Raw genomic sequence first — 16,666 nt, forward strand, 5'->3', positions numbered from 1 at the left:
TTTCTTATGCTTTTAATAGCTGAATTCATTGCTCAGCGGGGCATTGCTGTGGCTATATTCATCTCTTCTTCTGCTTTTTCTTAAATTTCCTTTCCTTCAGTAATTATGAAGCCATGTCCACTGTGTGTTTGTAAATATTTCCAGGATGTCTCACCATGCTCTCACCCACCCACCCAGGCTCATGTGACTGAGATACATGTGACTATACAGTTTTACAGTGCTTCACTCCTCCCTCTGTTCCTCCTCCTCACCCCCCTCTCCCTTCCCTTCTCTCTCCTTCCCTTCCCACCCCTTTACTTCATTCTGTCAGTGTTTAGCCTGTGGTTCCTTGCACCAGCGGATCCTAGGAGAGCCTTCCCTACTCCTCCTTCTCTTCCTCCTCTCTTCAACTCCTTGCCTCCACCTCTCCTTCACTCCTTTTCTAGCCATTCTTTGGGAGTGACTGAAAGCTCCCTCTGTGAGACTGGGTGTCACTTGAGGTGACCCAGAAATGATAACTGCAGATGAACCAAGGATGTGGGGTAATCTAACCACCATGCCCTACAGCAGACAGGAGCCAAGCATCCAGGAAGCAAGGCAGGCATCCCGGTTGGTGCCGTTGTCTGTGGTTTCACCACGGAACCCAGCACGCCGCTTTGCCTGTCTGGGTATCACGCTTGGAGAACGCTGCGTGCGTGTTACGTGTTGTGGTACACAGTGAAATGGATCTCAGCATTGCTGCATTATTGATGAGATACACTGTGATGTCAACCCAGGCTGAAGGAGCAAAGCAAAATGACTGTTAGCAGTATGGCACATGATCATTTATACAGGCACTACAGAGGAGTAATTAATTGTCACCCTTTGCTCGCAGCACCACTGCTCACAAACACAGCATCCTATTCATTTGTGGTTAATTAAAATCTGTCCATCTATGCCTCTGTGTGTTGAGCGGTGAGTGTAAGGATTCTGGATGATCCCCCTTCTCATGTCAGCAATAAAGGTACAGTTCAGATGGAGCATAAAATGTGCTATACTGGATGGTTGTGATTTATTTAGCCTGGCAGGTAGAAAGCGATCTAATTAAGAAAATAATAATATGAGGTTCTAGATGTTTTAATATATTTCCTGCATTAAAAAAATGCTCTATTGCATTAATAAAGCTAACTCAAACAGAAAACAATATTCATATTTTTTATACCTTGATATTTTTTTAATAAATGTGGATGTTCACTGTCTCTTCTTTCCTCTTTGGATACAAGAGGCCACGTGTGCAGAACACCTCATTATTGCCTTGAATTTGTATGAAGTGATTCAGCTCAGGGTGGACAGACATTTCCAGGTATAGAGAAAGAAATATAGGCCTGAAAATGGAGTTTTGTAAAAATGGTTGCAGTTTAGGACAGAGTGGTGAATGAGTTAACTCACCTCTCTCATGATGAGGCTTTACCTGATAAACTGAGCTTCTTTTTCTTTTTTTTTCTTTCTTTTTTTCTTTTTTTGGTGGGGCATGATTTGAATTTGTTGTCTGGTCATTCAGATCATCTCTCTGCTTCTGTGTGTTGCTGTGCTCCATATTTATATCTAGTTTGCCTGTAAACCCAAATAATTACTTATTCACACCAACCTCTGCAGCCAATCAAATTAGAGCTTCATCTGTTTGGCTTTGATGTGTACCTTGTATTAAAAACACATTTAAGAATAAAGTGCTACAGATGCATGGCGTCGACTATAATTTCGATTACAGGGTTCGTTGGTTTATTTTTCTTCTAAAAACAAAATTAAACGTATATTACATTTTGCAAAAATAATAGATGGAAGTAAATGTTACATTAAAAAAAAATTTCTGTATTTGATTGAATCCATTTTTCCCCTACTTAACGACCATCACTGAAGATTTTACCCTCCTTTCATTTTGGACTGCATCACAGATTCTAACCTACATGCTGAGTAGGCCATTGGCTCATAGCTTCCCCTATTTTTCTGGGTGCATGTGCAGCGTTGAGGGCTGTCTGCATACGAGAGAGGAATATTTAAATGTCCTGTGTTTTAATTGACGCTCGAACTAGAAGTGTAAGCTGAGAAACAAGGAACACCCCCCATCTACCGGCAGCGTCCTTCTGTCTCCTCTGCGCACCGCACGCAGTCCGCAGCTCCTCCGCTTGCACGCTGCACAGGGATCTCACACACCGCACAGCCTCAGGTAAGACCTTTTCTACGGCTATTTAGTCTTGAGGGGGTAAATAATGCCAAGCAGGAAGTGTTTGGACGTAGAGAAACTGAATAAAATCGACAGAGGAGTGTGTGCATGTGTGTGTGAAGCAATGCGCGACACAGCTGATGATGAATACAGTGACATGGTTAATAATCTGCCGGATAAGAAGGGATGTGATGAAAAAGAAGAAGAAAAAAAACTGAGGCCATCTATAGTTTAAAGTCGCTTCATCTTGTTTTAGTTTTCTTTCTTATTCTGTTTATTTTTTTTGTACGAAATAATCAAAACCAATCTTTTATCCATTTGTAGGTTTAATACTATGAATAATGAGTTAAAACGGAATTTTGAAAGCAAGATTAAATTTGACTATTTCAAAGGTTACATATGAAATTTAGGTTTCAGGAATAATAAGTCGGTTTATATATAGTCTGAATTTATTTGAGAAAAACCAGTGGCCCACATGGTTCTCAAGCCATTTTTACAAACGTTTAACACTCCTTTTCAATTTATTTACTTTTCTTTTAAGACTTTAAACAGGTCATGCATTTATTAGATTTAATTACTAAATTAAATCAGTCCCATTTGCTAATACTAAAATAATAGTATATTTATTCAAAGCAAGTTATGAAATTTGATTTTTCAATATTCAGAAATTAGATTGATTTATTAATATATAAGATTTAGAGGTGTTGAGTCTAGTTTTATATGTAAAAGCGTGTGTAAACCTTTTTCTAAGTAGTAATAATAAAAACAAAAGGTTAAACGCACAAACAAAAGGGGAGAAGCGAGGAATTGGCAGGTTTAATATCCTGATTACACACAGAGAAAGAGAAAAGAAACTAAACAGAACGACAGCACAAAGACATTATTCCCTCTTCCCCTTAGTGTTCACTGACACATTGTTAAACCCTCTTCAGTCAAATGAAATGTCACCGCTGGAGGCGACGGGTCAAAACAGCATATCTTCTTTTTTTAAAATCGACATTAACGGGATAACAGACGTTTTCAGAAAGAAAATAAACTTGCGCAAATTAGAATTAAGTGAAAATAAGTACAAAGCATATTTTCCAGAGAATTTAAAAAAAAGGCAGAGAAATATCACACAGAGCTGGTTTGATCTTTCCTCTCAGGGTGTCTTTGTCCAGGTGAAAGGCAATCCGTTTGTCCTTTTTTCCCTCCTCCCTTTTTTGAGTCCCTCTCTTTTTTTTTTTTTTTTTTTGCGGCTTCTTCGGACACAGAGAGCTGATGAATGTTGTGCTTTGCAGAACAGCTGCAGGTCCAGTCCGTCCAGGAGGGTTCAAGCTTCGACTTATAGCGCTGCTATCAAGGGGCCTCCAATTAAAGCCAACACAGCCTCATAGTGTGCGTGTGTATGTGTGTGTGCGCGCGTGGTAGGGGAGCATGAGGGGTGGGTGGGGGGTTCACATGATAATGTTACACTTCTTGAGATGAAACATCCACACCTGCAACCCCCCCTGAGCCTGTGCAAAATCTATTACTGGAACTAAAATATCAGGATATCTTTCAATGTGTTGGCAAAACTCAGTCATTAATGCACAGCACACACATCAGCATATTATCCTGGATATGGGACTTTATTGAGGCATGGGTCGTGTTTGTTCGAAATAGACCAGGAGGTGCTTCGTTTCTGGTTAGTTGTCACTATGTTTGGCCTTACTGGATGGTAAAACCATTCCCTTCCTGCCTTTCTAAAACTTGCGTTTCAGAGTTTCCAGTCTTTAAAAGCGCGTATTTGTGTTATTACTTCACGTCGCCCTGTGTAATTATATAAACTAAAAAATGCAATGAATAATAATAATAAATAATAAGACTTTAATTAAAAGAAAGAAAGAAAGAATATGCAAAATGGTAACGCGTCCCCCCCCCCCCCCCCCCCCCCCCCCCCTGCATGGTGTCCTGAAGCTGGAGGGTCTTCTCTTTTTCTTTTAACCTCCACATCTCTGTCTGCAGCACAGAGACAAATGAAATGTGTGTGTGTGTGTGTGCAATTTTGGTTGTCAGATCAACTCTCCTGCAGGCAACCAGGTTTTGGCCTCATTCAAGAGACAGAGAAAATACAAGAGCTGTGTTAATGAATCATTGACAGCAAATAATTCCTTCTACAGATAAGCGTTTTAATGATGGGGCATTAAGTTAAAGAAAGAAAGAAAGAAAGAAAGAAAGAAAGAAAGAAAGAAAGAAAGAAAAACAAAAAGAGAGAGTTTGGCCATGAAATTATGACTAGCCATTTATCTTCAGAGAAACATCCTAAGACAAGACACGTGACAGCTTTAAAAAATCTGTTGTGTTTAAAAAAAAGTGTTATATGTTGTTTAATACAACCTGTCCCCGCCTTTCTGTCTGTCACTGATCACTGCCCCGCCCAACACAATACATTTATGCCACACACACACACACACACACACACACACACACACACACACACACACACACACACACACACACACACACACACACACACAACACAACACAACACAAACAGTTATTACGTTTTTAGGAATATTTATCAGCTGATTCAACTTAAACTGGAAAAAAATGCTGTTAAATTTAATTCAATTCTAAAATAAATGACCTGCCCTTAAAAACTACATCACGTAGAAATATTTGTTTCAATTTCAAACTATTTCACCAAAAACCCAAAGTGCATTTTTATAAATTGATGATAAAAACATTTTTTAATTAATTAAATCGAAACACAAGGATAGGCCTGAGACAATTTCAGTTTGTCCAGTTTTCTATTTTTTTTTTAATGGGAGTATAAAAGTAATGAAAATGTCAGTACCATAAAGTAGTGATCCTTCTCGGAGCCCGAATATGGAGTTTTTGAGGGGCGAGTGACAGCTCTTTGTTGGTGAATAGAAAATCAGTGGCGATGCTGTGAGAGAGGGAGAGAGACAGGCAAAGAGTGAGAGGAGAGAGAGTGAGAGGAACTCCTCCTACCAAATTATTCAGACTGGGCCGGCTCTGCTCTCTTCACAAATAGGACACGGTTCTCAAATCCAGGCAGTCCCAATCTGACCTCCGAGCACCGAGGAACCCCCTGACTGGGAAACCGGGAGAGAGAAATCAGAAAAAAAAGAAGAAGAAAAAAATAGGGAGAAGCAGCAAAAACTTTGTGTCATTATTTTTGGCGTGTGTTCACACTTTTAGCTTCCCTCCCTCCTCCCTCCCCATCACCTCCACACCGGTTTGTCGCATCATTTGGACTATATACTTTTTTTTCTTTTTCTTTTTCTTTTTCCTTTTTTTTTTTTTTTTTTTTTTTTCTTCCTGGAGGAGAGACATTCACGGGAAGCAGGGAAAAAGCTGGTGCACCGCCACCACCCCTCCTGTCCCACCCATGCTGTAGTTTTCTTCCTTTTTTCTTCCAGTTTTGCGCTCTATCGAGGAGGTGGTCTGACTCTCCGGGGTTGTGTTATTTGTTCTGTGTGCCTCTCCTAGAGACCCTCAGAGCCCACTCGGATGCGCTGAGAGAACGGGGCGCAGCGCTGCGGCACAGTATATGGAAGTTGTGGGCTGCAAGACAGAGGCAGGCAGTTGCACATTGCGTCCAGGACCGGAAGCCATGCTTTTCCACGGGATCTCCGGGGATCACATCCAAGGAATCATGGAGGAGATGGAGAGGAGGTCAAAAACAGAGTCGCGCTTGGCGAAGGGCATGCAGCTCAACGGAAGAGATTCGGTAAGAGTCACACAGGTCGGCGTGTGTTCACATTAATGTTAAAATAAAGTCCAAAAATCCTTCCTAACCCTCGTTCCTGCACTGAGGACGGCTATGGTTTAGCTACTTGGAGGTGAGCTGCTGCGGGTTGCATTCCTCTTTATTTAAAAAAGAATCTCCACAAAAGTGAATTCCACGTGGACTTTAAAGTGTGAAATTATTTTAACAGCTGTCTAAATAATTAGTAAAAACACTGCACTTGCAGCAGCATGACATACAGCTTTCTTAAAATATTTAAAATTATTATATATTTTTTGCAGTTGTATTTCTAATTTTAACCTAAATTATTAATATTAATATTATTATTATTATTATTATTGTTATTATTATTATTATTATTATTATTATTATTATTATAATAATAATAATAATAATAATTAGATATTTACCGACAAATATTAAAAGTTTCGTAGTAAATATTTATTTCCTTTCCTCTCTGGGGTCTACAGGGACGCCAAACCTTTTAATGTATAATTGCTTGATATTCAGAGTATTATTTCATCTCAGAAAGTTCCTTCATGCCTTTTGATTTATCTGTTCCTTCAAGGTTTGCATGAGCTATCATTTAAAGAGCACGGTCGCTATAAGCTTTTTCTTTTGGGTCCATTTTCTGCACTCCTAGACCATGCCCTCCATGAGCCCAGAGAAGCCTGCTCTATGTGCCGGCTGTGGCGGCAAGATTTCGGATAGATACTACCTCCTGGCCGTGGACAAGCAGTGGCACCTGCGGTGTCTGAAATGCTGTGAATGTAAACTAGCGCTGGAGTCGGAGCTAACGTGTTTTGCCAAGGATGGGAGTATCTATTGCAAGGAGGATTACTACAGGTAAGAAAAATGAAGGTCAACCATTGAACATATTCTACATTTCAGCCAGAAAAATCTGCTCCCTGGCCCTCAGAACAGACGTCTTTTATATTGTTTTTGAGGAGATTGCTTGGCGCGACTATTGAGTTTGTTGGCAATTATCTTGTTAGCCCTGATTCAACAGGCTGTGGCAGCAGGCCTCATTCTTGTCTGAATGACATCATAACAGTCACCCAGGGGAGGTGCATGGTATTATTGGCATTAGCAATGATACTAAAGGTGCTGTTTCTTTTTTTTTCTTCTTATTTTTTTGGCTATAATGGTTTAGGTGGAATGCTCTCTAGTTTTGGGTGTAATGTAAACCACGTGCAGAAAATGTATGAGTCACGTTTTCGTGCTACTTGGTAGAAAAGTCATCGTTTTGTGCTTCCCACAATTCTTACATTTAGAATGCAACTGAAATGCAATGTTTGTGAAATTAAAAAAGAGAAAATCAGCCTTACAGCATCAGAGCAGTCTATGATTTAAGCTAGGTGAGCTTTTTGTCCACCTGTACGTTTCTTTTATTACATGTCAATTTTAGTGCTAGCAAACAGGAAGTTGTTGGTTTTATTAATGCCGTTGTGCAGATTTGTTTCTTTTTTGACTTATTCAAAAATTATTTGTTCACACGCACACACTCAGATGCAGGACAGATGTGGCTGTTGAGCAGAATATAGGCCCATGTCACACACTTTTGAACGGTAGATTAAATCTGGGTGAAGGTTTTAGAATCACGTTCAGTGCTTCTTTCTTCCAATTTTATATAATTTAGTGTTATTTAATTATTTTATTTTTATGTATGAGAAGTCTTGACGATGTGTCTGTTCCAGAAGGTTCTCCGTGCAGAGGTGCGCGCGTTGCCACCTCGGGATATCGGCCTCAGAGATGGTGATGCGAGCGCGTGACTCCGTGTACCACCTGAGCTGCTTCACGTGTACCACTTGCAACAAGACCCTGACCACAGGCGACCACTTCGGCATGAAGGACAGTCTGGTTTACTGCCGGCTTCACTTCGAGACTCTGGTGCAGGGACCGGACTACCATCCCCAGCTAAACTTTGCCGAGCTGGCAGCCAAGGGCGGCGGCCTCACCCTGCCCTACTTCAACGGCACAGGCACGGCGCAGAAGGGAAGGCCGCGCAAGAGGAAGAGCCCGGCTATGGGGATAGATATACCCAGCTACAATACAGGTGAGACAATACGCAGCTTAAAAAAAAGAAAAAAAAAGCATGAGCTCAAGTTAAATCTAGAGCAGATAAACAATCCTATATTAGTTAAATACTATGTAATGACTCGGACTCGTGTTATCTTTGGTATAAAACCTAATTAAGTTGGCTGACCTTAATGGTGCATTAACGGACCCAGTACAGTGAGATCCAAACTAAGGACACTCCGAGGCCATATGTCAAACCATCTAAAAAAAAAAAAAGGTTCGTGTGGCCTACATCCCAATCCTTGGCAAATTCCCCAGGAACCAATGAAAGCTCAGGATTTTTTTTTTGTTTTGTTTTTTTTGCAGAATTTTGATTTATTGATCCTCGGACTTTACTGACTTGAAGTGTCGCCGTGTCATTTCATTCGAGCTTTCCAAACACAGCTGCAAAGATAATCTGAATGACACCCCTAAATAAATAATTAAATAATGTTTAGTAGCCTTTCCCCTTTAACTTTTGAGTACATTTCGATTCCGTTTCTTTTTCTTTGTTTACCGTGTCCTCCACGTCTAAATCAGTCTTCCAAATAAAATAAAATAAAATTAATACATTTATATTAAAGTTACCCTTTAACTTTTAAAAAATCTTTTAATTTTATTTTTTTACAAATGCTAGTGAACATGCTGAATTCCCCACAGCCGCGGGCTACTTGATCTACAGCTTGCTGTCTTTTACGCACCGACCCCTGCTCTGTGCTGCGTCAAAATTTCGACATCATCGTCAACCTGCTCATCGACTTTTATTAATATTATTAATGTAGATAATAATAAACCTGCAGGTTGTGAGTGGTTAAAATAAATTATTTTAAATAGTTGCGTAAAGATGCTGCTTTTCTTTCGTGTTTTATCTTTTATTTTAACTAGCAGAACAAAAACTATACTCGCAGCTTACGCTGGGCTGGTGTTAAATGTAGGGTGAATCTCAATTCTCGCATTGAATCGCTGGATGTTACACCCTCCCTCTCCCCTCACCCCCAACCTTCCCTCCCCCGTCCCAATTTTATTGTCGCTTTCTGCGAATTAGTGCGCGGTTGAGAACATTTGTCATTGTGCGCCAAGTTTCCTCTGTTCCTGCTAAATAGGGAGGAATAGGGGTAATCTGCGCGTTAATTGTTCTTCGTTAATTGAAGTTGACGTTGGAATCTCTGGCCTCCTGAGCGGTCAGCACTGTTCTCAGGGACGCAGCAGCTCCGCGCAGAGGGGCCTGCTGCAGGGAGAAGGGCCAGGGGCTGAAAACATGACGCTGTACAGTCCGATTTAAAGAACTTTGCTATGGTACTTGCAGACGAAATTGCGAGGGATTGTGCAAATCCTAAAGTTCTCATAGGAGCATTAATAAGAAAACCATTACAATCCATCGAATTAAAAAATATATTAGGATATTCATCTTCAATAAAACACAGTCACAACAGGTAAAAGCTAAACTAAAAACAAAAGTAAATCCCTCAAAGACACAGGATAGAAAAAAATACAGTTCATTAATGTCCATGTTAACTCATTATTTACATACACACTGAAGGTCCCAGGGGGACATTATTTTTACATTTTTAATATATTAATTGAATAAAATATAATACATTTTAGAATCTATAGATTATTAAACTATTTTTATTATTCAAAAAATAATTATTGTCCCTTTTGGGTCACATACGCCCTTTTTTTTTTAAAGATGGATGCTCATTTCTTGTGACTCATCTAATTTGACCTGGAAGATTAATATTAGACCATAAGATAAAACACTGAATTTTAAGTGGCAACTATGAAAAATTCAAATAACTCTTTTCTCTTTATTTAAAAAAGTGCTCTTGTTCCTCTGTTGGGCTGTGAAATTACTAACACACCTACCTCTCCCATCCTAGTATCAAGCTGTTCGTGTTAATGTATCACCCTGTCAGATCAGGAGACTCATATTCATGACAAATAGGAAGAGGTTTTGTTTGAGGTTTTGTTCCGGCTTTAGTGAGAACATTCATGTTTGTTTTCACCAGGGAAAGTTGTGTGTCTACTGTGTATTCCACCCTCCCCACCACTACCACTCAGTCAAGTTTTGATCTTGTATGGATATGGAGACCCCTAGTGGAAGATACCAAGAGAAACAAAAAACAGTCAGGACTGAAACTGAAAAGAAAACATACCAGAAACTGTCAGTAGATATTATTTTCAAAAAGCTGAATTAATATATTATTATATAAAATCTGTGCCTGTACAGCTTATTAATTAACTTGTTAGAGCAGACTGCTTTCTAACAACGTAAGTAATGACTGTTTGTATAGTTTATTTGATATTTTATGAGGCACTGAGAAATACAACTTATCAGCATCTGAGTTATAAGAAGACAAGAAAATCAATAAAACATTTCATATGAATTAGAAGTCCAGTATCTGGAACTTCTTTTGCTTTATTCCAACAGAGTGAGCGATGGATCAAGGCTCAATTCTGAGCCAGCATATTTTTATTCAGTGTTTTGTTTGAAATCACTTGAAGCCCATTTTTCTGTAGCAATATTCAACATTAACAGAAGCGTCCTGATATAAAAAATGTTTATTAAGAGTGTTTCACTGGCAGTGATTAACGTTTGAGCATCACTGTACTGTTTAGTTAAGTGCAAGTTTAATTTAGCAGATCCATTTTGGGTGTTTTACACACAAAGCTGCTGACAAATGAGGCCCATTAGTCCTTTTAGTCTTTGCAAATGCAAGCTGAAAGCATTTAACCTATTCCCAGTGTATGGTTAGAATTCATCATTTTTCTATCCGTTTTAAATATAGAAACAACCGGAACAACAACTACTTCTAATGTTGTGCATGTTCGCTTGTCAAATCTTTATTTCAGTTAAATCCTTTTCTTTGACTGTCAAATTATCTTGATTGTAAGTTACAGATGTAGTTGGTTGTTGAAGTGTAAGAATTTTACTCAACTAAATGATTATTTTTTGGATCTGCTGATATCCTGACAAATGCAACATATTTTCTGATAAGTCGTGGAGGAGTTTGCTCCATTTTTAGGCCACTTTCAATCAGCTTTCTTGAGAAACTTCCTGAGTGAAGTGAAAATAACTTTAATCGTTTGTTTGTATTTTCTAAAATCCATTTCCGTGTTAAAAAATTTGGCTCCTTTCAGTCTTTGAAACATCCCGGTGCTCCGATCTCTGCTCTCTCCACAGGCTGCAATGAGAACGACGGCGACCACCTGGACCGGGACCAGCAGGCCTACCCTCCGACGCAGAAGACCAAACGCATGCGAACCTCCTTCAAGCACCATCAGCTGCGGACAATGAAATCCTACTTTGCCATCAACCACAACCCAGATGCCAAGGACTTAAAGCAACTGGCTCAGAAAACAGGCCTCACTAAGAGAGTTTTACAGGTAAGCAAACAGCCATTCCTCTTTACTTAAGTGATCACTCCTTACATGTGTGTGTGCACCCCACACTTTCATGTCCCCCTCATTTCACATCATTAATGTCATCTTTTTAGTTTTGCTTTGTTTTGTTGGTCCATGTAGTCATTAGATGTATATCCAGGGGTCTTTACCTGAAATTTTTAGATTCTTAAATGTTATTTTTTTAAGGAAATAAAGGAGAAAAGTAGTACTGAAGTTTAAAACTGTTGCTAATATTATTCGTAATGAGAGTGCACATGTCCTTTTTATCTTTGGGACAGAAAAAGTGTAATTCAACTCTCGCATTAAAAAAATAATCATAGGATTTTCTCATGATTTGATATTAAAATCCACATTTTTGTATTTAGTGTTGAGGAGCTAAATGGTTCTTTGTTACCTGCCCCTTAAGCTCAAAATAATGTATGGAGATGATCATATTATAAAGATTTATAATTTGATATGTAATCTACTGTTTAGATGATTTGATACTTTCTTTTTTAAAATTTAATCCTACTTAAACACAAAAAGTAAAAGCCACACTGGGATTGGTTTGCAGGTTTGGTTCCAAAACGCAAGAGCCAAATTCAGAAGGAACGTTTTGCGACAGGAGAATGGAGGTGTTGATAAGGCTGATGGCACCTCACTCCCTCCACCCTCATCCGACAGTGGGGCCCTGACCCCCCCCTCCAGCGCGGCCACACTAACAGACCTGACAAACCCCTCTATCACTGTAGTGACCTCCGTCACCTCTAGTTTGGACAGCCATGATTCGGGGAGCCCTTCACAAACTACCTTGACAAACCTTTTCTAACAAGCTATCTAGCAGACTTGATTGTTATTTTTGTCTGATTTTTATTTGCCTTTTTAAATTTTCTTTTAGTTTCTTTTCTCAATTTACATTTTATTTTTTTAAAGTGACACCTTTAAAAATCAAGCAGAGACAGCTTCTTGGAACAGAAAGCGCTGTACTGTGTACACAAACAGGAACGACAAGAGCAACAACGGCAGCGACCACTTTAAAACAGAAGGAAATCATTACAATGTGTAGCATCTCAAACTGCATGGCACATGCAGACATTGATTTAGGATTCTTGGACATTCTTGAAGTTGAAGGGATTAAAAAAATTCTCTTGGATTCCACAACAAAAGCTAAACTAAACGTGAAGTTTGTCTGGAAAACTAGACTTTTTTTTTCCTGATTTGACTTTATTTGTACATTTTTGTAGTGAATTATGATTAAAAAAAGTCCTTCTTAATTTATAATTAATTGGTAAAATTTAAAAGAATACCAGAAACCTGTTTATGAATGCACTGTGTTTGACCATCCAATTTAAATTAAACTTTATATATATATATATATATATATATATATATATATATATATATATATATATATATATATATATATGTATATATATATATATATATATATATATATATATATATATATATATATATATATATATATATATATATATATATATATATACATATATATTATTATTTTTATTTTGTTTTGTTTTTTTGTTTTTTTGTTTTGGAGTAATTTGGAAAGTAAACTTGTAGAATGTTCTGTCCATGGGTAACCCCAGAAAACAGGCTTTAATTTCCGAATGTTTCAGTCTAGAGGGCTGATTTTGATGGAATCAGATCTTGGAATATCTCACAGAGCTGCATGTTAAACGTCTAAATTACATTGTTAAGCACCTAGGATGCAGCTGATATTGCAGACTGCTGAAACAACACGTTTTGTCATGATTCAACTTAACTGTGACAGAAAGAAGCAAATCCCACAATCTGTACAGTGGTAACTGTTCAATCTGTAATACAGTCGCATTGATAAAAATTAGAAATCAGCAAGAGAAATTCAGATTGGAGAGCAGTTTATGGGCACTGTTGTAATCGATTGTCTTCATGACTGAGCACTTTTTTGTTTTTGTTTTTTTGGACTTGTAGGCCTCATAGTAAAATGGACAAAGCCTAGTAAACATATCCATAGATTCACAGCTAAACCCAATTGCACAGTGACTATTAATATACTGCCCAGAGAAAAGTGCATTATTGTTCTTATCATGTTGCTCAGGGTAACGATGTGATTAAAAAAAAAAAAATGGGGGAGAAAAGACTCGGGGTGAGAAATCAAGTGGCTGCGACACTGCAGACTAGATTTGTAGAGCCGACACAAACAGTCCAATGACCTCAGATGGGTGGAGTTGTGACAGGCAGCCAGTGGGAAATCATTGTCCATGTGTTCTCCTGTTTGGCCATATTTACAGTTTCTTTCCTGACACTTGCCACTGAACAGACCAAAAAAAACAAAAAAAAAACAAAAAAAAAACATGTTTCTTCTGGCTGAAAGGTAGAGAGAAAAGAAAAAGCGAGCAAATCTTCAATGGAGTTAATACATTTCATTGTGAGCGTCATAATTTGTTCTATTGTAGAACAAAGTGGCGCTCTCTTTTGATCTACTTATGAAGTAGATGCCTAACTCAGTTCTACTATGTGCCTTATGCTATAACTTGGGAGAAAGTTTGTGAAATTCAGGATATATGTGTTCTTTGTTAACTGATTCACATCCTTTTGGCGCCTCACTAGTTTTGTACTGTTTTGCATCTTATTTCCGAAGATCTTTTTATGGTGTATCCTGTTAAAAAGGGGGCAGCGATGTCATAGAAAGCATTTGTGCACTCTTTCAGATATAGTTGGGTAATCCAAGAACCTTATATATTGATCTTCGTGTTAATAGTTGAGTACAGTAAGTGTTCTATCAAGATTGTCCATGTTTCCCTGTTTCTTGATAAAGATGGTGTATAGAAACTATTTCCCCTTAAATATTTATGGACCAAACGGTTGTTATATATCTTATTAAATTTGTGTGAATAAAAATACTTTGCTTTAAGCGGGTTTTATTTTTCATTACACTTGCCATTTTTGTGTTCTTTGAATACAGTTTTTGTTTATCACATCAACAAATGCGAGAGCACTCAGTTATTAACAACCAGTTAAATGTCTTCATTTTTGCCTTCATTTTTAATTTCTATTTCCTAATTTATGATGTTTATGGTTTTTAACGTAATGCCCCATGGATTTGCATCTAAACCCTGCAGTCAAAAACATGAAATTGCTTTTTAATGCATGATCATGGCTATAAATTTGAAATAAAAGGAATGCTGCAAAGCACATATTGATTTATATCTCTATACATATATAGTATATATTCATGCATAGCATATTGGTAAACCTAAAATGAAGTAAGAGTAAATGCAGACCCCGTAAAGCCAGGTTGCTCTGTAGTTAATATATTCTTACTCTATCGTTTCTTTCAGGGAGAACAAATCTTGGGGCATTACAGCCATACATCCCGACGTTTGAAAATTCCCTAAAGTATTAAGAGAAGGGGAAAACTTTGATGGGAATTCCTCACCATTGAAGACAAAGACAATATTAGGAAAAGATGATAGAATATTGAGAACAAATAAACAACCAACATAAAACCTGTTTCAGTTACAACAGTAAAACAGACGAGTTTTTGTTGTTTTTTTTAAGCAGAAATTTTTCCATATGTGTTTGAATCCATTAGCAGAGAAGACCTACAATGTATGATATTCATGCTTTCAATGTGAAAAAAAAGTATTTCTGTATTGGAGTAGTAAATGGATTAAAAATATAATAAAATATACTGTAACATAGCTTTAAAAACCTCACAGAAAGGCAGGATGTGATTGAGACAGTCATCAGTCGGTGTGAAACCAAGATGATATGGATTTTATTGGTATGAACACACACACACACACACTCACACACACACAGCTAACAAACCTCCCACTGCCTTGCTCCTATACTGTACATCCCCACGATACATGTTCTCCAACACATGTCAACATAAATCCACACATACACACATGCTGCCCCCCTCCCGCCTCTCCCAGCATCCCAGCCAAGAATCAGCTTGCTAAATCGAAGTTTTCTTTTGTCACGAGTGTCATTTCGCAAACACATGGCCTCCTTGAAACTCGGCAGCAGGATGCCCATCAAATATGATGAGTGTATGAAGAGGACTGCGGAGCTGGAGCTTTGCCATCTGGCTGTACCGAGGGAAGGAAGTGGAGAAAAAAAAAGACAAAGCAGATAAAGAAGAGATTCTCATTTTGCATGCGCCTCATCATCTTGTTAACATTTTCCTTGAGATGTATATTATTTCCTTTGATCCTCTGTATGATTTATTGCCAGCTGCAAAATAAAGCACATGAATTATGTCCCTCATGCAAATATAGTGCCTCACATGAAAAAAAGAAAAAAAAAAAAAAAGAAGAAGAAGCAACCACTGTGAGGACAGATAGTGCTGCTTCAAGCTTATTTTGTTCTTAACGTTAAATTTATTGTAACGTGATATTATTTTCTTGGCTTATTGCTGTGGGTATTTGTGAAAATAGTCTATAGTGAGATTCCTGAATATTTAACTTCTACACCTCTGTTCCTGTATGTTAGGACATATTATAATTGGTTTACTATATTTTTTTTCACCCCAGCTTTACTTAAAAGTAAAGAAGTAACTTAAAATGATAGACATGCAGCTGCACCCATTAATGTTTTTGTAATAAAAGCTAAAAACGACAAAAACAATCCATTGACCACTTTGATTGGAGCATGATAAATGAGATACACTGCTATATGAGATTCAGTGTGTATGTTTGCAACTAGAGGTGAGTATGCTAACTGTAATACAGGTAACAACAATTTATAGCTGGGTATGCATGCCATGTACAGATGATGTGGAAAGAAAGAAAGAAAGAAAGAAAGAGAAAGAAAGAAAGAAAGAGGGGAGAAGGAGAAGAGAGAGAAGCCACATGGGAACTAGTAAACAGGCTGGTGTTGAATTCCAACAATGTGGGAAAAGGCAAACACTTCAGTCAGTCCAAAGAGGAAACCTCAGTCGCTGGGGTGTCTGTGCGCTGTGGCAGCAGAGCTGTGTTCCTCGGGTCTGACAGGAGGAAGGTGGGCAGGTTGACACCACAGAGCTACGGGAAGCCCGGCTGGAGCAGAAACACAAACAAACACAGCCAGCTCTGCTCAGTTTTGGAGCTGCTGGATGAAAATTCTGGACAACATTATGGCCCCGGTGTTGACAAGAATTTCAGGGGTTTGCTGCTGGGCTGCAAGTGACTGGAATGCATCTTATCTGTAACATTTTTGTGTGCATATGTGTGTGTGTTTTTATAACCAATGCCTAATCAGCCTATGTCTTGCCAAGGGGTTGCTTCATCCTAGTCCAGGTATTTCATATAAAAGGA

The 16,666-nt window shown here is 38.3% G+C and overlaps 1 protein-coding gene across 3 annotated transcripts; it reads left to right on the plus strand.

The window, feature by feature from the left end:
* Positions 1-1,864: 1,864 nt before the first annotated feature.
* On the plus strand, positions 1,865-15,631 carry lhx9 (LIM homeobox 9). Of its 3 annotated transcripts, XM_042006812.1 has the most exons (6): positions 1,865-2,182; positions 5,657-5,897; positions 6,559-6,761; positions 7,613-7,971; positions 11,158-11,360; positions 11,932-12,757. In XM_042006812.1, exons 2-6 carry the CDS (start codon positions 5,718-5,720, stop codon positions 12,184-12,186), a joined length of 1,200 nt encoding a protein of 399 aa, XP_041862746.1. In that variant the 5' UTR covers positions 1,865-2,182; positions 5,657-5,717; the 3' UTR covers positions 12,187-12,757. The 3 variants fall into 3 exon arrangements, with proteins under 3 accessions (XP_041862746.1, XP_041862748.1, XP_041862747.1); XM_042006814.1 differs by lacking the exons at positions 1,865-2,182; positions 11,932-12,757 and adding an exon at positions 14,702-15,631 and having other exon boundaries at positions 4,700-5,897; XM_042006813.1 differs by lacking the exon at positions 1,865-2,182 and having other exon boundaries at positions 4,700-5,897; positions 7,616-7,971; positions 11,932-12,758.
* The last annotated feature ends 1,035 nt before the right edge of the window (positions 15,632-16,666 follow it).

Source organism: Melanotaenia boesemani, chromosome 14 (assembly GCF_017639745.1).
Source record: "Melanotaenia boesemani isolate fMelBoe1 chromosome 14, fMelBoe1.pri, whole genome shotgun sequence".
Lineage (NCBI taxonomy): Eukaryota > Metazoa > Chordata > Actinopteri > Atheriniformes > Melanotaeniidae > Melanotaenia > Melanotaenia boesemani.